This window comes from Pungitius pungitius, chromosome 6 (genome assembly GCF_949316345.1).
Source record: "Pungitius pungitius chromosome 6, fPunPun2.1, whole genome shotgun sequence".
NCBI classification, from domain to species: domain Eukaryota; kingdom Metazoa; phylum Chordata; class Actinopteri; order Perciformes; family Gasterosteidae; genus Pungitius; species Pungitius pungitius.
Window position 1 is genome coordinate 19,868,507 of NC_084905.1, and position 24,060 is coordinate 19,892,566.

At 46.8% G+C, this 24,060-nt stretch overlaps 3 protein-coding genes across 4 annotated transcripts; 2 read left to right on the forward strand and 1 right to left on the reverse strand.

Annotated features, from left to right (window-relative positions):
• The first annotated feature begins 507 nt into the window (after positions 1 to 507).
• ppib (peptidylprolyl isomerase B (cyclophilin B)) lies at positions 508 to 3,488 on the forward strand. Of its 2 annotated transcripts, none has more exons than XM_037451529.2 (5): positions 508 to 772; positions 1,936 to 2,049; positions 2,382 to 2,475; positions 2,960 to 3,144; positions 3,325 to 3,488. In XM_037451529.2, the coding sequence occupies exons 1-5, from the start codon at positions 638 to 640 to the stop codon at positions 3,445 to 3,447; spliced, it is 651 nt and encodes a 216-aa protein (XP_037307426.1). In that variant the 5' UTR covers positions 508 to 637; the 3' UTR covers positions 3,448 to 3,488. The 2 variants fall into 2 exon arrangements, with proteins under 2 accessions (XP_037307426.1, XP_062418902.1); XM_062562918.1 differs by lacking the exon at positions 508 to 772 and adding an exon at positions 968 to 1,000.
• Positions 3,489 to 11,037: 7,549 nt separating this feature from the next.
• Positions 11,038 to 17,948, forward strand: oaz2a (ornithine decarboxylase antizyme 2a). Its single transcript, XM_037451998.2, is given in 6 exon segments — positions 11,038 to 11,178; positions 14,801 to 14,867; positions 14,869 to 14,949; positions 15,719 to 15,891; positions 16,419 to 16,504; positions 17,421 to 17,948. Coding segments are annotated over 6 exon segments (651 nt in total). The 5' UTR covers positions 11,038 to 11,068; the 3' UTR covers positions 17,555 to 17,948.
• Positions 17,949 to 20,284: 2,336 nt separating this feature from the next.
• On the reverse strand, positions 20,285 to 23,603 carry psma4 (proteasome 20S subunit alpha 4). The gene is made up of 9 exons (XM_037452620.2): positions 23,529 to 23,603; positions 23,044 to 23,074; positions 22,588 to 22,630; positions 22,304 to 22,466; positions 22,092 to 22,169; positions 21,917 to 22,005; positions 21,355 to 21,485; positions 20,602 to 20,725; positions 20,285 to 20,475 (listed from the first exon to the last, which is right to left on the reverse strand). The coding sequence occupies exons 2-9, from the start codon at positions 23,044 to 23,046 to the stop codon at positions 20,321 to 20,323; spliced, it is 786 nt and encodes a 261-aa protein (XP_037308517.1). The 5' UTR covers positions 23,047 to 23,074; positions 23,529 to 23,603; the 3' UTR covers positions 20,285 to 20,320.
• Positions 23,604 to 24,060: the final 457 nt, after the last annotated feature.

Sequence of the window (24,060 nt, forward strand, 5' to 3'; positions counted from 1 at the left end):
CATTCACTAGAAATAATTTTAAAATAATTTGTGAAGAAAGCCTTCACCTTGTATTTTCTCTGTTTTATACCTTTGTGAAGCAAATACCTTTTGGTTATTGGTTAAACACATGTAAACACAGTTGACAAAGGGGACCACACCCTGTGTTTTGTCCTATCTTGTTAGAGTCAATACATATTGGCATGATGTGGTGCATATTGTTAAATATGTCAGTTTGATAAGTGTACTTTAAGTTGGAAAAAAACGAGGCATTCTCTTAGTGAGACTTTCATCCCTAAATATTGTCTCAAAGTTTAGACTGATGTTTTCAGTGCACACGTTTCCTTCTGAGGTGTAGTGGGGTAAAGGTTTAGGGAGTGCCATGAAAAGAAAAGCCTAAAAGCGCGTGTCATTTACTTGTCAACGCGGCGTTTACGCGGCTGCACCTGATTGGCTGAGAACGTCACGTACGTGAACCAATCAGAGGCGCGTGCGTCTGTGCGCCGTGGCGCAGGAGGCCCCGGCCGCAGCTCAGCCCTCGAGCGGCCGCCGCGGCAGTCTCCTCCCCGGATACCAGGCTCCTTTTCCCCGGCTCGTATATAAAGCTAGCAGGATCCACACAACGCCGTCCCCCGGCCGCTCTATTTTTTCCCTGTTGATGGTCAGACTCTGCGAGAGAAGGATGAAGTTCCTTGTGGCCGTTACGATCATTGTGGGATCTCTGATTTTCCTCGCTTTCCCAAATGGCTCCTCTGCTGACGAGAAGAAGAAAGGCCCCAAAGTGACCGCGAAGGTAACGCCGGCTTCTACGGCACAAACCGCCGCTAGCCTGCACGCTAGCGGGACCTGCAGGAGAACCACATATCTCCCTCCCACGTAGTCAATGCTAACCGTTAGCTGCAGACCGACGAGCCACGTCACACCAGGATTAGCCCGAAACAGTTTTTCCTTAAACCGGGAGTGATGGGCTCGTGTTTATCTCGGAGGCGACGTCTGGAGTAGGATGGCTTACGTTAGCGAAGTGAATGAGTATATTTGTGAATAAAAGCTGGTTAATATACAGCTATGAAATGAGCCTAAATTACTCTTGCTCCCGGCTAATCCCGACCGAGCTCGCTAACTTCACGCTAGCGTAGCTAACGTCGGTTCGAGCTAACCTAGCTAACATTTGTTCGAGCTAACGTAACGTTAGCTTGCATTATTTTTCCTTTTCTCGGTGTGTCCATAGCCTTACGTCCAGGTGAGCTACGTGTCTAGTTCAAGGTACCGATGACTCGTGGGCTGAGGCCCCGTGAGGAGTTCTCGTGTCTGGCCTTGTAATATGCTGCTCCATCAGATTTGTCCACGTCCACAGTTACGCGGAAGCCTTTCGCTGCTCAGGGTCTGACCCTCCGGGCTTTGTTCGTCCAAAGCAAATTCACACACTTCGAACAAATGCTCATTCGTTGCATGGAATGGAATATTATTGTGAACGACCATGCGGGCAAACCCCGTCTCTTTGTATGCATGTCTGTTTGTTTAAATCTACGTTATGTTAAATGCACAATATAATGACAAAAAAATTCTAGTCCCAGGTCTACCTATGGCCATCTGTGTCTAACTGAGATCTGTTGATGAAGAGTGCCTTCTAAATGAAATAAATTTATAGACTAAATGGATTATTTCGGTAAAATACTTTTGGCAGCATGATGTGAGAAGATCTGCGATCTCTAACAAAGCGAAAAAATTAAATCATATGGTCTGAGTAGCCTTTATATTGAGACTGATGTCAATCAGTAAAAGGATTGTAAACAGAACTATACAAAACATTGTATGACTAATAATAGTTGTCGTAATCTATTTATACTAATAATGCTTTAAAAAAATTACATTTGAGAATGAAATGCATTTATTTTCAAACATCCTTTCAGATTTTGAAATAAGCGTAAATCTAAAGTCTTTTCCATCGTCCTTCAGGTTTTCTTCGACATGAAAGTCGGAGATGAGGAAGTTGGGAGAATCGTCATTGGGGTGTTTGGGAAAACGGTTCCCAAGACGGCAGAAAACTTTATCGCTCTGGCAACAGGAGAGGTGAGACCATCACATGATGTTCATGGTTTGTGCATCGACTACAAAGAGTTGTTGCAGGAACGAAACGTAAAGCCGGGGGGGAGAATGTATTTGAAAACAGTCATTCCTTTTAGTTTTTATTTATTTATTTTTACAAAGAAATGGAGCTAGAAGAGGGAGTTGAGATGGTATTGTGTACTTTTAACTTGTGTCAATATCCTGGTTTACTTTCCCAAACCATAAACTCACTTTGAATAAGTCAATTCGACTTTCTAAAGGAAATGAAACGGTGGCAGCTGAGCTCCTGTTCTTGTGTTTTTAAAAGTGTTTTTCTGTTTATTCCTGCAAAACAGAAAGGATTTGGTTACAAGGGCAGCAAATTCCACAGAGTCATCAAGGACTTCATGATTCAGGGTGGAGACTTCACCAGAGGAGACGGCACCGGCGGTAAGGCGGCCACCAGCCATTCGTCTGCAAGGACCAACGTGTTCAGGACCTTCTGTCCTCCACCTTTATCCACGTCCAGCGTTCGCTTTCTCCTGGTTCACATCATTTGCACAACACATTTTGAGTGTTTGGCTCTTTAATGAAGTGAAGGTTTATTCTATTGTCTGGAAATGTCAATGGCCGAGACAAACCCCCGTATAGTATAAGCACGGAAGGAAATCTGTACCCTTGGCCCAAGAGGTGTTTCACAACTGCCACCAGTTGTTAGGTTAGTACGTGTGACACTTTGCAGATGCTATCATTCAGGATGACTCTGTGTGACGAAATGTCATCCGATTAAAGTGAAGCGTAAACATTTGGCTGCACTCGGTCACCCGAGGTGAGACGCGACGCTCTCTGCAGGGAGAAAATGGTTGTGGAAACTCAACAGACTATTTGTCTTTCACAGATTTGAATAAAATGTCCCATGTTTCCTTCATTCAAGGCAAGAGCATCTACGGAGACCGTTTCCCCGATGAGAACTTCAAGCTGAAGCACTACGCCGCCGGCTGGCTGAGCATGGCCAACGCCGGCAAAGACACCAACGGCTCCCAGTTCTTCATCACCACCATCCAGACGCCGTGGCTGGACGGCAAACACGTGGTCTTTGGGAAGATCCTGGAGGGGATGGTGAGTGAAACACTATGCAGAGCAACCCGTCTGCAAATGAAGTACTTTTGTTTTCGGGTGTCTGCAGTATGTTTTATTGGCCCGGAGCGTTTAACCCTTTTGTGTTTGATTATGTTGTTACAATTCACATCTTTTTTTTAAAATGAGACCTTTTCACTTTTTATTTTTTTAATCTTTCAGGATGTAGTGAAAAAGATCGAAAGCACAAAGACAGATGGCCGCGATAAGCCTCTCAAAGACGTTGTCATCCACGACTGCGGCAAAATCGACGTGGAGCAGCCATTCGCCGTGCCCAAGGAATAGTGGCGCTGCTGCTGGGGGAGACTGGGGGGGGGGGGGGGGGGCAGAGGAACAAAAAATCTTGCAGGCAACCTTGTTTTATCACTAAGGGCCCCTGTGGCCCCGGAGAAAGGACCTGTGGGTCCGGCGAGCGTTTGCATGGAGAAACCCCCGCGACGCTCGGGTCCATTTACCAACGAGCATTCCAAGGTGCAATTCACTGGTTGTTTTTGTTTTTGTAAAAAAAAAAAAAAAGATCTGAAATAAAGGTTTCAATTTTTTGTTAAATTGCGTAGTGAAGTTCATTAGACCGACGTGTCGCCAGCACCAGAAATAATTCTCGTTGCTGTGAGCAGAAGCTCAGATGTTCATGTTTCTGTGAATCGACGTTGTGGAGATGGTGATTTGTGTCAATGCGAGTGTTTGGCGTCAGGCTGGTAAAGCACTGTGGGGACCCTCAAATGACTCCTCTCCTTTTCACCTGAAGGCCACTAGAGGGGGCCATTTTATTCAACTTGTCCTAAAAAAAGGAAACTATAGAAATAAAAGACAATTATTGGCTCTGATGAAAAGCGGTGGGAAAACAGCTAAGTTTACTTTATACTGTAATTACTTGAGTACAATGTTGGTGTACGTAAACTTTACTAAAGTACTAGTGTTTAATACTTTATTTCCAATTCAGCAACAAATAAACCTTTCAGAAGCCTTTAGTACTTTAGACATTTACATTTTCAATCGGGTGGTTTACATTATGCATCATGTGTAGATCACTTCATGTGTATTTTGATGCTTTTGTGTCTATACATCACTATACCTCGCCTATAGGTACATTTACTGTAAAATAGATATGGCAAAGGACATTTCGGCTGCTTTTCTGTTAAAACTAATTAGTTTGCATGCACCAGAGTTTAATCTAGTTTATTTACTGTATATTTCATGAATGCATATGAGTGAAGTAAAAATTCCTTTATATTAAAATTGTGCAGTATTTGAGTTTACTTCATGAAAAATATGTGGCTCCTCTTCCACTTGTTCTTAAAACTAAACATTTATCAACTTTAAATGAGTGAACTTTATCTTGCAGAGGGCACTGAGTGCCATGAAAGCCCTGCAGAGGGCTCCCTCCCACCAGACCTCCCACCACAACACAGAAAAACGGGCTCTCCACTCGGTTCGTTCCAATGAAGAAACCCCCGGCGTTTGCCTCCTGATAAAAACGCCGTGGTTTCACGTCGTCCGATGCAGAAAAGACGACGTGATCGTCTGATCTTCCTGACGCACACGGACGCGTCACGTGGGCTGTTTTTGAGTCGTAATTGGCTGCAGATTAAGGATTAAAGTGGCTCTTCACCCGGTTGGTGTTCACACAGCAACATAGAGACTGACAGAGAAAAGGGCCGAGTTTATTATTGTGTGTAAGCGTTGCATTAATTATATTCAACCATACAATACATACACCATAATAATATTTACAATATGTTGAAGGGTCCTTCTGTGGCCACTGATAAAAACTGATTTAATTGTAGGATCATGTGATTTGTTGCTATTTGCACAGACGGAGAGGTCGTGGGAACGGTTCATTCCCAAACATAACCTCGTGACCTCGTCTGCAGACGGACTGCAGCGTGACCCTCAAAGCGCGTTTCCCCTTTCGAATCCCAAACTAAATCAGCATTAAAACCCTGATTGGTTTGTTTTGCACGTGTGAATGAACATTCATAAAGTCACCTGAAGCAGTTTTTGCCTGTTTCCGCCCAAGAAAAGAAGCAACGCAGGTTTATTGGGGAATCCAAAGGAAAGTGAATGCATACGTTTCTGCAATAACAACCACTAGGCCTCCTCCCCACGGGTCAGCGTGACTGACCTGGGCTTCAGAGATGCAGGAGGCCCTCGTGTTTTGCCCGGATTCACTCCAGCGCGGCGTGACTCACCAGAAGGGGAAAATATGGCAGGAATTCCAGCAGTAGGCACAACCGCGGTGCCCGGTTAAACCCCCCGTTGTTCGGTCGGGCCTTGTTTGTGACGATTGGGGGATTGTAAGGGCGAAACGCTGTTATTCTTCGCCCACCGGCTCCGCTTGAAAAGCCCGGACATTTCTGGCATAGCTTCCTGCAGGAGGCTTTGTCCGCGAGATTAGAGGAACAGTGGAGAGAATCACAACACGGGGCGTGGGGGGGGGGGTTTCTGTCACGCCGCGGGGATCGATCGTCCGCTTCCTGCCCTCGCGAACCCGCAGGCGTTCCCACTCTGGGCATCTGAGCGCAGCCGATACGCAGGAAGGTGCATCGAGGTGCATCAAGAGAGCAGTCAGACCAATTTATTGTTTCCTCAAAGCGGCGCGAATCAATATTTATTTTGTGTTAAAAATGAAAAAAAAAGGTCAAACAACTAAATGACTGGAGGTTTCTCTGTGGCCGAGGTGAGGGCTAAACTTCTTTAAGGCCTCAATGATGGCGCCTCCATGACATCACTTGAGGCGATTTTTCATAGTTTCCGCAGCTACCTCTGAAACCACAGAAAACATACATACATTTATATACATTTGGTTGTTAGAGTTCGGGCATCAATCTATTGAATGGATATTTTAGGTGACGGGGTTCATTTGAATCTTCACTAAGCCGAGCCTCTCGCTCCATCCGGCCTCTTCGGCCTCCACCTTTACACCAGAGGCCCCGAGTGGCGGGTTGCTGCAGAGATTGACGTCGCTCTGAAAGCTTCCAGCCTCTGGAGAAAGGGAGTCTGAGGTGATAACGAAGCTGCCGCGGACAGGAAGTCCATAGTCCTGCGGGCCGGAGCCGATCACTCGGTCAGTCGTACTGGAGCGACCGCTTCGTTCCGCTGGTCAGATCAGCTGGTCTTTTTCTGTCCAATCGCTGCCGTCTCTTTTAAATACGATCTCTCTCTCTCTCTCTTCTGTCTCCTGATTGAACCACGTGTGTCAGGGTTTCACAAACTCCTTATTTCAAGCATTAACACCTTGTAATGCTTGTAACCAGGGATGAGAAATTGCATTTCAATACCTGTGAGCGGGTCAAACTGGTTAGTTTGGAAAGACATGAAAGGGTCTTTGACTGCAACAACCAACAAAAACTCAAAAAGTTCAACACAACAGCAGCCGAAACACGCCCACCCAGATAAGCAAACACGCAGCGTACAAATCAGAGGGGAAGCAGTTTGACAAGAGCAGCATAAATATACAATACGAGCCGCGGCAGCGTGGGAAAGGTCGCCGTGGGAACTGGGCCTCGCGCTTTTTGTCAATGACTCTGAGGCTCCGGCTTCTGGGTTCCCACCCAGACCGACGGCCGAGTGAGCGCCGTCACGTCCATTTCTTCATTGTTCTGCAGTTTCCTCTGTGGTCCGGTCCCCCCCACCCTCCCCCTCCCTCTCCCTCCGACACCCCCCCCCCCCCTTTTGCTGAGTTTCTCTGGAAGGAGCTTTTCTTCTCTGGACGCGCCCGAGGCCGCTGTGACACACGCCGAGGTTCCCACGATCTCAACAGCCTCATCCCTTCCTCCCGCTCCGAGCAGGAAGACCCAGTGTTCTAATTCGGGGCCCCCGGCTCCGGTGGGTTTCTGTCTTAAAACGGGAATCGCGTGGATCAGGCTTTCTCTGGAGCTAGTTAGCAGATCCGAGTTGTGTGTGTGTGTGTGTGTGTGTGTGCTTTAATGACGGAGAACCAGAGATAGGTCTTAGCTCCATGGCCCCTCATTCAGGGCCGTGTCTCAAAGGTGAGGCCACAGTGGGAGGGGGGGTCGAGAACAAGCTCCGAACGATCAAAAAGGGGGCTCCTGGGTCGGGGAGTGTTGGTCCTTCACCACTTTGGTCCAGTCTGGAAAAATCTCAACAGCTAAATCTTCATGAAAGGTTCACCAACACCTCGAGTCGTACTGCACTTTTCTTCTTACGTTTCAGTTTGAATAAAATGTCTCGAGGCTTTAAAATCCCTCTAAACCTCGTCTTCTCTCCACGGTCGACCGTCTCACCCTCGGGGTAACCCCCCCTCCCCCCAGAAGTGTGGTTAATAAGTAAGTTCACAGGGGATAATGGCTTTCCGCTTGCTCCGTGCCGACAGCTGGCCTTAATGCTGCGCACACTCGGCCCGGGGGTGGGGTGGGGGGCGCACTTGGCTGATTGAGGTCACATGTTTTTTTCGGGGACACTATAAAAGCGGTGCCACGGAGACACAACGTTAAGTGCTCCGCAATAGAGACAATAAAAGCGCCGCTGCATTCCTGCTGGTCTCGGGTAGCGGCGCAACACAAGCCGCACTGGGTTATGCCGGCTTCACAGACTATGAAATATTCATTCTCACTGTAGCTCCTCAGGCTCCGGACCCAGATTTTCTAAAATTGGGTTGGTGGGAGGCCTGCGTGCATGCATGAAAGCGCTAACGCAACGTGCACGGGGGGGGGGGGCAGCGCCGTCCTGCAGCGCAAACCACTGCTTCCAGAGCGGGAAGTTCATATCAAGTAGTTTGAGGCAAAGCTGGACTTGGAAAACAGTGGGGGGGTGGGGGGGGGGGGGGGGGGTGAGGTTACATCAGCCGCTCCCCTCGCACACCCGACGTGACTGTAGACCGAGGTGGTCGCGCTGAGGTGTGCCTGAAGATCAGCGGTTGAGGCGCTGGCGCAGGGCGGCATTACGGTGGCACAATCAGCTTATGAACAAAAGGTGCGGAGTGGCCTTCGGAGGGAGAACAGCCCCCGGATGTGAACTCCAGCACGTGAGTTTCATCACGCGAGGGGGGGGGGGGGGGGACTTCCAGAGAACACAGCAGATGAACTTAGGATAAAACCTTTAAATGCAGATAACTAGTACTTCCTTTTTTTATAGGCTCTTAATAAAATGAGACAGTGGATGTCAATCAAGGTAATTAACTAAATGCAGTCAGATCGGGTGTCACATGGAGCCTCACCGGAGTCACACGGACCAATGGAGGAACACTCTGGTGTGATTGAATCATGATGATTGGATGCTTTTCTTGGTCCAAATCACAGATGATTCAATGTTTTGGAACCGCGCATTAAAACAAAATAGTAATATTTGTAGGCTTCTTCTCTGTTTTACTTCCAATTTGAAAAATTTAAATGAATACATTAAATAGTGAGTCTATTGAATTACATAAATGAGAGAAAAACTATCAACAAGAACATCTAAAAGTGGCAGAGTCATCTGCTCAAAGGATAAAATACATTTACTGATTCTGCCTGTTGACTTGAACGATCTCCTTAAAGAATAAAATACAAATGAAAACAAAGCGCAGGACGCAGCCTGTCCGGATGGCTTGCGTTATGGCGTCGGGAGACATGGGGGACGTGGGGGGACGTGGGGGGACAGCATCCATCCCGGAGCTGTAGGTCAGCCCCCCAAAAAAACAACCCACCTCCACGAGACTCACCAAAGAACACGCAAACAAATCATCTGAGGAACAAAAAGCGGACGAGTTGTCCTTCCTTTGGACGCCAACAAGCTCGGCTCCATTGTTACCGAGGACCTCGCCCACAACAACCGCTGTCCCCATCACGGGGGGGGGGGGGGGGGGGGTGGGTCTCTTTGTGCTAATGTTTCATCCAGTACTCACAAGGAAAGTGTTTTAGTGATGTATTCTTCAGACATGAAGGAACTGTGTTTCCTCGTGTTTGTTGCGGTTTGATTAAATAACCGAATATATAGTGAACAATGGAAACTTTAATTAGATCAAGAGTTTTTTTCCAAACACGAGTCAATATCTCTTTCTTTTGTTCATTCCTAAATACAGAAAACTATGTGGAGTTTATAATTAGTGGGAATTATTCTCTTACGCTGCGCTAGCTGACATGATTTAGTTCAATGTTACTTGCATTGTTTTATCATTTGAGATGTTTTTTGTATTTGTGAAATGTTGATTTACATCATTTTTTTTACTGCATCTATTAATTTTCCAGTCAGCTATGTTGATTATTCCAACGTTATTCTATATGACTGAATTAATCCCCACCAGAACAGGTCACGAATCAATAAAGTAACTAATCTCTATGCAACAACCAGTTTCTGTATCTGTGTTCTTTAAATCCACACTAAGACCCTGACAGGTCCTCCCATCAGGCCCCATTCCTAACATCAAGCAACCCCACCAGCTCCTGCTGAATATTTCATCCTGGAAGCCGAGCTGGAGAGTTCCAGTGGCAGGTAACGCCGTCCGTCTCCAGCGGCGCCGAAACACGAGACGCCGTTTCTGCTTCTCATCTCGTGTGGCGCTGCGCTGGAGGTCACGAGGGGGAGGGGGGTGGGGGGGTCGGATTGCTTTGAGAGATCTGCTGGTTACTGCACATCTGCTGCAAAGAGGGAAACAAATGACTGGGTCGGTTACAAAGGAGGTTTTGATCTAAATCAATGCTTTAATGCAAAATATAAATACAATTGTATTTGAAGAACTTCTCCTCTGTCACCTTTTTTTTAACCCCATCCCAAGGATGACTCCCAGTAACAAAATGTCTGACCTTCAACTCAATGTCACAGGACCAGAAACAGAGCGGATTTTACTGTAAACTCAGCTCTCAGTCTTACTGGTCTCCCTCACAGTTACCCAACGATTGGGGCGCTGTTCCCTGATGACTGGCAGGTGGCAGTGACCCCCGAGTCCCCTGCTCACCGAGGCGGGACGGCAACATTAACGCTGCGGCGTGCCGGGATCATGTAGCCCGGGCTGCTATCTTGTTACTAATCTGCTAATCTGTTTGGCACAGGGACTCTTTTCCGTTCCTCCTTACATAACTGGGTCTATGTTCGGACTCACAGGCTGAGAAGATGACCACTGCGGAGGACAAGACGGACAGTTTTAGGGGAAGAAAAAGGACACCGCGGCCACTTCTGCGAAGCCACATAAGCTCGTTCCAGAACTCTCCATTGAAAACGTTCCCTTCACAGGTTTTCTCTCCAGTGGGGTCAGCGGTCAAACAGTGCAGGACCAAAGAAGGAAATGTTGGCACAAAAAGTGCCCTCATAAAATAGGCTTTATTTAAGGGACTAAAGGCCCCGCCACAGTATACTTTATGTAACATTTGTTCTGAGAATGGCTAGGATGTATTTATTATGTATTTACACTGGCTTTACGGTGCATTCAAAATCAGAGAACAGATAAAGTAAAATATTATATTTTATATTAGTGATTTATTATGAGTTATCCATTATGCATTATGCAAGCTTGCTTCGCTTTCACCAAGTATAAAGGAGAATAAAACATAACAGTAAAGTTGCTCTGAAACCTTCTGTATCATAAATGTAACTTAAATAGTTCACCTCGGTCACTTCCCCTCTCGTCAGTGACTCCATCTCGCAAAACTACCGTAACACAACAACAACAAAAAACCCACCGCCTGCATGCAGCATAGCGTGTTTTTTTTTTTTTTCAACCCGCTTGTTTACCTTCTGGCGTGGCCTCGTCGCCGCAGCCTCCCCGGATTACCCATGATGCACCGCCGCACTTATAAAGCCCGTCGCGCTGCCGCTGCGCACCGCAGACTCGCTGCGGCACCCCGAGGAGCGTCCACGCGCACCGAGCCCACCCCCCCTCTCTCTCTCTCTCTCTCTCTCTCTCTCACGGCCGCGAGCTTTTCTCCCCCCCCCCCCCCCCCCCAAAAAAAAATATTTTTTTTTTTCACGGATGGTGAACTTGTCCGTCGAGTTTTTGTCGAACAGTAATCGTTTCAGTTGTCAGAAAGGAGCCAAAGACCCGTGTTTCCTCGAGGCCATCATGCTGAACACAGAGGAAAGGTAAGAGGGATGCTAACGGTTAATTTTCGGCCGTTAACCGTTTGTTATACCTGCGGTTCCGCTGCCGCGAGGTTCTTAGAACTTTAAATGGAGTTTAAAAGGTCGTTCAAATGCTTCCAGTTTCCTTTAAGCTGACTGGAGAAATAGCAGGAAAAGACGCAGTGGTGCGGGGAAGTATTCACATCATTTTCCTCCTGAATTAAACATCTTACTTTAGTAAAAGTCCAAATGAGAGTTTTCTTGAAGTTTAAAACATAAAAGTGCATTAAGACATTATGCAGCACGGGTCATTTCTAAATCCTTAAATTATGGATGTATTGGTATTGGAGGTGAAGATGGGGTTTATTTTCATTACTTCATGCTGGGCGGCTTATCCTAACGTTATATAATGATATAACCTATGAGTTAACTTGTATTTTGTATAAATGATACATATTTTGTAAAGTAACTAATAGATCAAATAAACAATACAAATAACATGTAAGTACTAAAGTAAAGTAACGTTACCTTGAATGTGTATTTAAGCAACGTTACACAGTTATATTGCATCATTGCAGATGTGACATGAACATGTGCTGCAGCTTTTGGATCCTGTGGGTGATTTAAGGTCCGATATCTCAAGAGCTGCATTAGATGCACATTTGACATGTTGGCTCACATGGTGGAATAAATGACTCGTTTCAAGGTGAGGAGCTGTGAGGCCACACGCCGTTTTTAATTCAAAGGCCTTTTAGAACTTTTAAATCATCATGTTTCTTCTATAAACCCATCTCTTGTTTTTTTCAAATACTGGGAGACTTAATTTGTAACTCTAACATGAACAAAGATGCTAAAAAAGAGAAAGTTGCTGACGCTTCCATCCAAGTAACTGGCAATCGACGAAAGAACTCTGATTGATTGATTCCCTCTGATCAACCTATCGATAAATCGACTCTATGTTTCAAGGCCTCGTGGCCAGGCGCGTCCTGGCGGAGGCTCGCCGTGGGCCTCCTTCTCCTCCTTGTGTGTGTGTGTGTGTGTGTGTGTCTTTCCTCTCCTCGCCGGAGACGAGCAGCGGCCGCATTCACACTCCGACCTCAGAGCGCTCGGCCCGCGTCAGCTGAAGGCATCAACTGGCCCACATCGGCGTGATTGCATAACCTCGCCCCCCCCCCCCCCCCCCCGCCGCCCTTCTACTTGTTCACTTATCAAGCATCAATGGTATCTGTGTGTGTGTGCGTGTGCGTGTGTGTGTGAGGGAGAGAGGAGGAGGGGGGGTCAGACACAGATGAGTTACCTAACCTGCCCTAGCCGGGTGTAACGGCTTCTTACATCGTTACGAACGAAGGAGACGTCGACCTTGAGGTGTCACCGAGACGAGGCCTCAGGTCGAGTCACGGAGTCGAAATGGACAATAACAGAGCTTCGAGGAGGCTCCCCAGTGTTTCACGTTCTCCACACAGTTTGTTCTTCATTTGTTTAAATGGCAGATAGTAAAAAGCACAATCTTCCAAAGCCCAGGTTGAAAATGTTTGACAACAAACAATAAGAGCTCAAATTATTCATCAAGTAATAATTGTATTATAAAGTTGCAGCCATTTTTCTCTTTGTTATTCTTTGCTTGTTCTACAATGAGCTTAGACAATTAAAAAAATAAATTGTTTCTCTCTGCTCCTGCAGGCTTTTTGGCAGCTAATGGTTTCATCCACTGACTCGTGCACTATTGGTACACATTTTAAACATTTCAAGGCCGACGCCCCCCTCTCAGCTGTTACAGGTCGTTGCTTTTGTTTTCCCCTGCCACAGATGGCGGTTTAGTAGCTGGGTTGTGTCTGTTGTCTATGTGTGCGTGCGTGCGCGCGTGCGCGTGTGCTTTTCCAGCGATGCGTCCGTCATCACTTCGAGGCACGAGGGGCCCTTCCTGCCTGTGTGCCGTCACGTCTTCAGCGTCGGAGGGTCTATGTGGACAGTGTGTGTTGAGTTGAGTCTTTTTCCATCATTGGGTCCTTCGGGGCACCCTGTCGGAGCGCTTCCTGTTTTGATTGAGCCGTGTGTTTCTTGGCCTTGGCCTGCCAGCTCGTGCCCTCAACGAGGCCGGCTCAGCTGGGGAAGCATTCACCCTTAAATCAAATAAAAAAGCCCCCCCCCCGGGCAGGATCGGCCGATGACGCAGTTTGCGTCTTTTGAGTCTCACTGCAGCACACGGCCGGTTAAACCCCCAGGAGCGTATCCTTGGGGGTCCGGGCTTTGCATCAAGGACGAGCTCGACTGTCTGCTGCTGGAAGGGTGGATGGAAAAAGAGATGCGGAGGCGCTAATCTCTCCCTCCATCTGCCTCCTACCTGTTGCGTTTGACACAGTCTTTGGCACGAAGGAAAACCCCCGGCCGTCCACGCTCCACGTGGACGAGAATCCTAAGTGAACTGCTGCTTTGTGTGCTTTGAATCGGCGTAGTTAAGTGTTTCCATCATAACGATACACACAAGACCAAAACCAACAAATTAGTGGTAATGAAGTGTCAGATCACTGTGACATGCACAGAGTACTTTTTCATTTCGATATCGGAAGCAGTTCAGCTGATAATACAAGACAAGAAGCACGAGGACAGGCTGCGTGAAAAAAACAGCTCTGTTTTCCTCTCTCTCTCTCTCTCTCTCTCTCTCTCTCTCTCTCTCTCTTGGCACGCACCGTACAGATCAGGTTGTTCGTGTTACCTTTCGGTTCTGCAGGAAAACCGGCTGCACAGCTCCTCCCGGACCCGAAAACATCTGTTGTTTGACTCGTCAGCATCCGTCCAGTCACAGGGCAGAAAGGCGACCGCGTCTCGGGGTCAAAACCGCGTCCTAAAAGAGACATTAAAGATGGCCCAAAAAAATGTGAAGCCCCCTCCGAACGTTCAATGTTGACGCCATCTTGTCTGGTTTGAGATGTGTAACTGAAAACCGACAGAGGTGTGTGTGTGTGTGTGAATGTGTGTGTGTGTGAATGTGTGTTGCAGAAGGCCGCTCATGCTATTTGCAGAGGTGTTTACAGGTCATGTGCTTGTTTACGCCGCATGCTTTCCACCACACGCACAGCCTCTCAGCAGCTCCTTGATGCTCTGGTAAAAAAATCATCAAAAAAAGTCACCGCCCCGAGAGTTTTGACGCCTTAGTCCTTTGTTTACGTATCATGACTCAGATTGGTTTGAACCGGGTGTCACGGGATCAAAGACATTTGCCTATAAATCTATTTATAACCGACCAGTTCTGACGAACAGGACCGGTGGGGCTCGTGTTTAAGGCCACTGTCGCCTTAAAAAACAGATATTGGTTTACAGTCAGGACATGCGGGACAGGGTGTGTCTCTGCAGCGCGGCGGATACGCGTCTTTTCTCCTCAAACGGAGGACTTAAATGTCTCATTCTGCTTTTAATGTGCAGTCACTGTCAATCGGGCCCGACCTCAAATGGGCTTTTTTTATTTTTACAAAACAGGAGTGAGGAGAAGAATGAAATGAAATGAATTCTTGAATATTGGAAGCATTTAGTTCGTCTTGTTCCGTTGACGTTGCCGTTGAGAGTAAAATAAGTCGTGGACGGGATATTTTTATCTAATCTTTTTTACAGATGACATTCTGACCTTCTCCCCTTTCCTCCCTCTCAGTTCCTGGTTATCGGGATCCCGGTTGCCCGGCTCCATCCCTCCGTCCCCGGGGCCTCTGTGGTGCTCCTGATGTCCCTCACCCACTGCTGAAGATCCCGGGTGGGCGAGGGACGGTCAGGGATCACTCTGTCGGAGTGCTACTACACAAGGTGACTTCACACACACACACACACACACACAGAACTTTGGCCTGTCATTAAGAGAAAAAACACACATTAGAGACGTGTGATAGAGATTCTCTACTAGCTGTAACAATTATATCACGTGCTCGACACCTCATTTTGGAGGGTTTTCTTTTTGTTTAGTTTAAAGGGATGAAAAAAATCCTTTCATTGGTCACCTGCTCATCACTTGCACCTGCAGTGGATTTAATGCAGGAATTGGTTAGCTTGGTTTCCACTTGGTTGGCTCAGTATGCATGAAGTAAGCATGTAGAAATGTATTGAGTAAACACGGTGTGTTGCACCATGTGACCAACTGTCCCCGGGGATTAGAGATTTAGGATCAGACGGATCTGTAATAATCGCGTCGTCGTCCGTCCTCAGCCAGCAGAAAGCGACAGCATTCGTCTCGTATGCCACATTCTGTCTCAGACTCTGTCGGGTCACGTGACCCCGCGTTAGCTTATTGACCCCGTCGGCATTTACACACATTTACACGACGGTTCACCCAGAGGGATCAGATCCACACCCTTTGGCTGTTATCAAACCAACAACCACATCACAAGTCGGCCCGATTGGTGGCGTGCGTCGCTGAAGACGTGGAGTCGTTTGACCACACGGGCCCTCAGCGCCGGCGATACTGCGCAACCACTTCCTGTTTCATAGGTCATCAAAAAAAAAAAAAGCATACATGAATCGTTGCGTTACTGATGAAAAGAAGCACTGGAGCGGTTCTGATTTCTGACCATCGACGCAGGATGAGAAGTTGACGGTGACGCAGGCCGCTCCGGCCGGTGGACGCGCCTCTTTCCTCCGCTTCCACTACCAGCTGAATGAGCGCCGCTCGGCCTTCTGGGACACGGCTCTGTCAGGACGCAGCCTCTTCCTGGAGATCCCTGCTGGGCCGCTGGCGGAGGGCAGCAAAGAAGGGTAGGACTGCGTTAACACCCCCCCAACTTAGAACAGGGGGGGGGCCCTGCTTTGGAAAGAAGAAAGAAACGTAATGGCCGCGGTTATTGGCCATGGCAGAAAATGTGATTTATTCACAGTAAAGTCTCTACAGGGTGCCATTATTTATCCGCCCCCCGTTTGGGTTTTACGAGTTTTTCTCTCTGCTGTGTTGTTTCTTAATGCTGCATAATTATCATTGGGTGCAAGATACAGATGTGAAATGTTTTTTTGGATAGAAATCCCCGTCCCAGAGAGACCAACAGAGAGTCTGTGCCCCACGTGGGTCAATAGTCACAGCAGTATAATTAACTGTAGCCAATGCGATGGTTTGAGTCTCTAATGGACGCACAGGAGCCTCGCAGCTCGGCGTTATGTAAAGACCACGCTCGCTTATGTAAAGGGGCAAAAAAATAAATAATCAAAAAATACTTTCTGTGCGTCATCGCCACTCCCTCGCTCATCGACTCTCTCCCCCTCTCTCCCCCTCTCCCCCCCTCTCTCCTCAGGCTAACTGCTCTGCTGGAGTTTGCGGAGGAGAAGATCAAAGTCAACTATGTGTTCCTGTGGTTCCATAAAAACAGAGAGGATCGATGTAAGAGTTTGCTTCCTTTTTATTTCGCTTTAGAAATAAGAAAACCCTAAACTGGGTAACGCATTCAGTAGTAAGGATGACTGGATTCACCAGTAGTGGGCGGCCACAGCTTAGCACAGGCTAGCACAGTTTAGCACAGCTTAGCACAGCTTAGCACAGGCTAGCACAGCTTAGCACAGGCTAGCACAGGCTACCACAGGCTAGCACAGGCTAGCACAGCCTAGCACAGCTTAGCACAGGCTAGCACAGCCTAGCACAGCTTAGCACAGGCTAGCACAGCCTAGCACAGTTTAGCACAGGCTAGCACAGCCTAGCACAGCTTAGCACAGGCTAGCACAGCCTAGCACAGCTTAGCACAGGCTAGCACAGCCTAGCACAGTTTAGCACAGCTTAGCACAGCCTAGCACAGTTTAGCACAGCTTAGCACAGGCTAGCACAGCCTAGCACAGTTTAGCACAGCTTAGCACAGCTTAGCACAGCCTTGCACAGTTTAGCACAGCTTAGCACAGCCTAGCACAGTTTAGCACAGCTTAGCACAGGCTAGCACAGCTTAGGAGAGGTTTCGGTATAGACGTTAAATAAGTTAATGAGTTAAATGTTCACTGCGGCAGGAGGAAGCCGGAAGCCTCGTGCACATTGTGAGCTCTCTTGAGTTCACCAAAGACATAGTTCCATGAAGTTAACCCCTCCTAAAAGTATTAAACTGAATTATCTCCATGGGCAGATGAGTTCCATGAGAATGACATGAGCATAAATTATAATAAAATACATGACACTCACTCACGTAAACATTGTACAGAGTGACTGCATATCATGAAACCAGATGCTACAAAATATAAGCTAAACGTATGCTAAGCTAGGCTAACTACCCACAGCCTTGAGACGTAGTCAACGTTGTGTTCCCCCCCCCTTCCAGTGTCCATCATCAAGACGTTCCACTACATGGGCTTTGAGATGGTGAAGCCGGGCCACCCGATGGTACCGGCCCGGCCCGATCTGGCCTTCATGATCTACTCTCTGGACAACAGCAGCAGCTCGGACGAGGAGTGACCTTGGGATTTGGGATTTTCTCTTTTTTTCTTCTTCTTCTCCTTCTCTGCTCAGCGGTTCCACTCGGCCACATTGTTTCTCTGTGCTGCCACCAACCAAAAAAACAGCTGTTTGACATTGAGGAGAAGGTGTTTTACATTATATCAGCACGTCCCTCCTCACAGCCTCGACCTTTTAAAAAGGAAAAGACACTTTGGTTTGTGTGCAAGCTGTGCTTGGTCGAGGGGGGGGAGGGGGGTTGTGGTCAATAAAATATAGATTGGTAAAAGCCCGATCTGTCACCCTGAATCACATGTCAGCATTTCTTTTTCACTTCGTCTTCCCGAGGCATCATTCCAGCACACGTCAATCACTCTAGATCACGGTTTCCTTTTTAGCTCTCATCTGCCCAAAATACCCCGTTAGTCTGTCCAGACGCGTCGAAGCGAAAACACAAGCTGAATGTTGACGCCTCTCCTCCTCTGAGCAATAATCAACCGACGCTGTGAGTCACTGAGGGAGGGGGGGGGGGTTGTTTCACTCTGCACGTCACAGAATTAAATGCTTAGTTTTGTTTTGTTTTTATATCCAAAGCTGAACAACTGTTGGAAGTACGATGGTCGGGTTTAAGGAGAAGTTCCACATAGTGTTACATTTTGATGTGCACCGCAGAATGTGCTCAGAAATGTAGAAGCTGGATGGAAGTTAGAAAAAGCTACATTTCCTATCCGGGTAGTGAAAGCAGGGGGGGGGGGAAGGACAGACGACAAGACGAACACATGGTTTTGTATGAAAAGAATCGAAGTAGGGGGGAAGCGGCCCTGTGGATTCACCAGTTAATCTCGACTGTAACGAGGCTTCTGTTGTGCCTAAAGAGGAGAGTGCAATGTTCATGTTTTTTACTCTTGAGTCTTATGTGTCCATTTTTTCCCCAAACATTTAATCACAAGCAGATTCAGACCCATGCTATGGGAGGGGGGATTAGGGAGGGGTGGATTGGGGGGGGAGGGGGGCTTGTAAAGGTACAGCGGCTGCGCTTCAGGGGATTTAAATGTATGCAATTTGATTACTTTGTTTCCGTGCAGGTTTATTTTAGGTAATAAAATGCCAAAGAATCCATTCTGTCTGTTTGAAATCGTGCTTTTTGAAGAAAGAAAAAAAAAAAGCAGCCTCCTGAAGTTTGGAATGTAAAGCAAAAGCAATATTATGAGCAACATTCCCCACGCCAGCCACAGAGAGGGTGGCCGGCAGCAGGTCCATGTTGGGACGGGGCGGGGGGGCCTTTTCTTCTTCTGCATGTGTTCAGATCATTCTTCGTTGCTACTGATTGAGCCCCTGACTATAAGCTGTTAGGAAATGTCCACATGGGACTTTTCTCAGAGGTATATTTTTATGTATGTGTATTTCTCAAATGTTTACTGTGATAGGTTAGGGATTTATTTTTTGTTGTCAGTGTATTAGTTAGCAACCTTTCAATGACGATCCACACTTGTATACTTTTTTTTTTTGTCATGGAGAGGTTTGGGAAAATAAAACGTGTTATCTTAATCGATGTTTTGGGTTGGTCTTCTTTAAACACCACTGCAGTGAAAACGAGACCACGGAACAAAGAAGTTCAGCCGTGACGATGAGGCGGCTTAGTGAGGTAATGACAGTGTTTGTATTTTGGGGCCTGCGCGCTCTGATCCTGATCCCATCGCTGACTCCTGGAACATAACGGCTCTCCCAGGTCAGGAGACCGTGGAGATCTATTTCCAGCGATGAACTGCTGCGTCGTATCTGCGTCTCTAAATACAGCAACAACCTGCCTGAGGAGGAACGCTCAGTCTGTGAAATGTAAAATCCTTCATAATTTACTTGATAGTCAACTGCTAGTGGTCAAAGCAGTTATTCAATATTTTCAGTTTTGCATATTTGTTTTCTAAAATATCTTTCTCTTATTAGTTATCAATTTGGAGACTTGTCTTGGACAACATGGAAGTGCCTTAAACCCGCATTCTCTCTAATGGCCACAAGGAGGCGCCTTGTATGGAAGTCTAAGAAAATGATTCTAATTCTCACTTGATTTATTACCTCCATTCTTTACATGGGTTTATGGTCTTCATCTTTCTGTCCAGCTCTTGGTGGGAGGGGGGGCGGGGCTTCCCTCGCCACAACGCAATGGTGCGTTCAAAATGGGAATCAGGCCTTCAAGCTGCGTCACTAATCCGCTGGCCTTAATCCGCCCGTGATTTCACATGAACCCGCCTCAAAGTGCGTCCTCCTGGCTGCAGAGCTCAGAGACGGGATGAATGCTGCTTCAAAAGAAATTGCTGTAAAACAATCCTGAGAACACTGTGACCCCCCCCCCCCCCAGCAGATGGATGGTAAATGTTTGTCCATTTCATAACCGATTCGGTCGCATCAGGACAGAGGCAGCCTCACACTGAGAGTCCACGTCTCACATCCGTGTCACGAATGGCAGAAGCCGTTTACAGAGTCATGGTTGCTGAAAGCTAAAAGGATCCGTTCATTCCACATTAGAGACCAACCAATGATACGATGCAAGTCGGGTTTAAGACACGCCGTCTACGTTTTTTTTAAATCAGCCCTGAACGTTGCAGGCAAATGCTGACTGGGACTTTTCTATGCTATTAAATAGATGTGTAAATGAATTAATAAAGTCAACAATTCATCATCTGGATTTATTTAAAGAAACAACACAGATGCAAACATTTATACTTGCTCTTACACACAGAAAATAAGCAGAGTGGGGGGGGAGTTTGGGAGGGGGGGGGGGGGGGGGGACTACTTGTCCTTCTCTCTCTGCTCCTTCGCTTTCTTCTCTTTCTCGACTTTGGCCTCTTCGGCTTCGTGCTTCTTGATCAGCTCCTCAACTTCCTTCTGCTTCAGCACTTTGATGCAGGTCTTTCCGTTCTCACGGGTCAGAGTGGCGATTTCCACTGAAACACACACACACACACACACACTTAGTATTTACAGTGCCTTTGCATGAAGTCAGCTGCTCTGGGTGGAAATATTGTTCTTTTAGCTGCTAAAAGTGACTTTGGAGCCACTCAGATCGGCACCTTTCTCTGCAGACAGCTTGCTGACGTCCATGGTCTTATTGAGGACTTTAACGGCGAGGGCGAGAGCCGCGGAGAGCGTCATCTCGCCCTCCTTGAAGTCCTGCTTCAGCATGGAGACGGCCGCCTGAGGGCGAGCAGAAGACAACAAACAAAGTACTAAACAAAGATCGTCACACAACGCGTCTGGTTGGTGCTGCAGAATATACACGGGGAGAGTTGCATTGTTGCCTCTGTCGGCTTTTCCATTGTGAAGACTGCTGTTGTGTTGTGTTGCTGATGCGCGCACACTCTGAGATCAACCACAAACATCCCTGCACGGTCTCATCATTCAGTGCCGAGGGGGGTATTTGTTCCACCTTTTTGTCTACCTTAAGGGCTTAGAAAGAGTGTTCACCAATGCTCTGATGAGGCGCCGTTACCCACAATGCTTTGTGTGCAGCCCTGAGAAAAGCCAGTGAGATTAGCGAAAGCACCATGAATCAGGACTCGCACAATTATGGGCCCCTAGAGTCCGTACTAAGTAGGCCACAGCATGTGCGCTGGTTGTCGAGGGTCCGCTTCATGGCCAATGTGTTTTAAAAATAACGGCGCAGCAGCCGCGCCCCCCAGTGGCACAGCGAGGAACGACGCGTTCAGATTCCCCTCGGTTTACCCTTATCCACACGGTGTACAAACCCAAATAGTCCTGTTCCACGTACATCTCGACTGCATTTCAAGAGAATAAATAGCACGCCGAGAGGTACGGAGCCTTACAGCGCTGTTGTTTCCGATGCACGTGGACTTCCAGCCGCCGTAGTTTCCACTGGGGTCACTCTGGTAGAGCTGGAAGCCATAGTGTTTGTCCCAGCCCATGTACAGCAGCGAGACTCCAAAGGGACGCTTTCCTGTGGGCGCACACGCACACACACACACACACACACACACACACACACACACACACACACAGTTTTAGATCTTGATCTATAATCACAATAACTGACTAACAAACAACTTTGCAACTCGAAAATCTTTTGGGAAAAGTATTCAAAGGAGCAAAATACTGAAAGGAAAATTCCTCTTTTGTCATCCTGGGTCATATTGTAACAATTAGAACTACAGCTGATGCCAACTTTGCGCTCGCCACTCATTGTAGTAATGGAGGAAATTGGACTCCAGCGATAAAATATTTCTTAGGCCCAGCAGCTACGTTTTTTTCAAATAAAGTACAAGGACATTTTACAGTATCGCCTCTCCTGCCAAAAGGCCAGAAACACAAAATGACAAAAGAGTGCATAGATAAACCAGCTGCTTGCATCTGGATGAACCTGCTCTGTACCTCCAAACTGCGTGTAGGCCTGTTTGATGTCGCACAACGCCGTGACCAGCTGCTCGCAGGGCATCGGCTCCTGGTACTGCAGCAGGTACCTGCAGCAGCAACACAGACCATCACAAGTCCATCCCGATTTGTATTTTGTCCCACGGCAGCGACCGCGTGCCCGGCAGGAGCTTACCTCTGTGCGATAAGCCTCAGCTCATTGGTCAGCACGTTGGCGTCTGACGTGATTCCCGCCACACTGCACGCAATGTCTCTGCGAGAAGAGGGGGGAGAAAACGTGAGATCCATGCAAAGAAATCCTTCTGTTTTGTCCAACGTGAATTCGATCATATGATTATAACGATCACAAGGTTGTCCTTCATAAAAAAATTTTAAAAATCAACTCACTCGTTCAGCTTGTAGATTTTCTCTGAGAAAAACACTTCGTCCAGCAGCTTGTGAATGTTCCTCCTCTCGGCCGCCAGCAGCACTCCGTCATTGGCTAAAATCCCCAGGCAGGTGCCGGCGTGGCCGATGGCCTCCATGGCGTACTCGACCTGATACAGACGCCCTGCGAACACGAGGATGCAACAACAGAACACTGAGGGGCGGGTGATGCAGATGAACCAGGGGACGTTCGCTCCAGGCTTCCACTAAGAGTGACGTGAGCGGCTTTAGTCGAGAGCTCTTACCCTCCGGCGAGAAGATGGTGGTTCTGGAATCATATCGACGGGACTGAAAGGAAACAGAAAACACATTAACACAGCTAGTTGGGACAAAATGTACTTCCAAACATGGAGCCCAGGTAAAGGAGATTATTTTGTTGAGACTACTTCAGGGACTATGTTTTCTTTTATAAACATCTCATATGCTCAATTATAACATACGGCGGTAACTGCAAACAGCTCTATGTGGCTTTCTCTCGGTTACTCTTTAATAATCTAAGGAGGGTTTATTTTCTCTTGCATCTAACAAAAAACAAGCGGAAGTGGAAGTGAGCAGAATATAATTCATTAAACCTGCTTGATGACGAAATGACTCATTGGAAATTATCCTTACAAGAAAAAGCATCCCAACATTAGAAGGAGAAAGAATCTGAGCATCATTGACAACGATAAACATCAACATTTAAAGTACAATTAACTCACCATATTTGCAGATGACTGTTAAACTCTTTCACTGTGAAAAAAAAACAACACAAAGTTGTGGTGACGGTCTTTACGAAGGCAGTGAACATTACTGAAGCTAACAGCTAGCCAGCTAGCTTTCAGTGAACATTTACAGATTTGCTTGGTCATCTACGGCTTGTTGTGGAAGCGAAAGAGACCAATTTAAACGTCGCTAACGTCAGTTATGTTTAACGACTACCAGGCAACAGATATTAAGGACAGACTGGGGTTGGTTTTACATTTCCATAATATTACAAATGTTCAAGTTTACGCTAATAACTAACGTTAACAGTTACAGGCTTAAAAATGGCTCATTTTTCGCTCAACTGCTAACACAAACGGGGACGAATCAACATAATGTTACAAGCTGCTGCGCTCTATGCTTTGACACGTGAGATTAATTACAACAGTGTTTTGATATACATTTTTTCTTTATATAAATTTGTGAAAATATAAATGCTTACCGCTTAAAGAGCTTTCTGTGCAGCGCGTTTTGATGACATCACACAAAGAAGTTGTGATGACGCCGTAAAGGCGCGCCACTTCAATTCACTTATTTAGTTAAAACATTGCACATGACACAATTTTAGAAAAAGGTAAACAGTACAAATCGCCTAAATTATAAAGTATAGTGTATCAAATTCCGCCTAATCAGCCAGTAGAAGCAAACAACATAGTACTGGATGTTTTTGTATTTGGTATTTTCCTTCCACTCAATAAATGCTTGCTAAACTAAATGGATTATATAATTCATAACTCAATTCCTGGTTGAAATAGATTATGATTCATAGATCTTACGTTGCACTTTACTTTCTTTTACCTTTTGTAATACACCATTTTCACCGCTAGGGGCCCCCCTCAGCTTGACTGTGTGGTAAACTTGAGGCCCTTTTAAAATATAAAATGATTTAGCTGTATCTGGAAATTTATTTAAGTGACCATCTTCAGCATAAAAGCCCTTCAAGCTGCTGAGTCAGGAGTTCGTTTGTAGGGGGA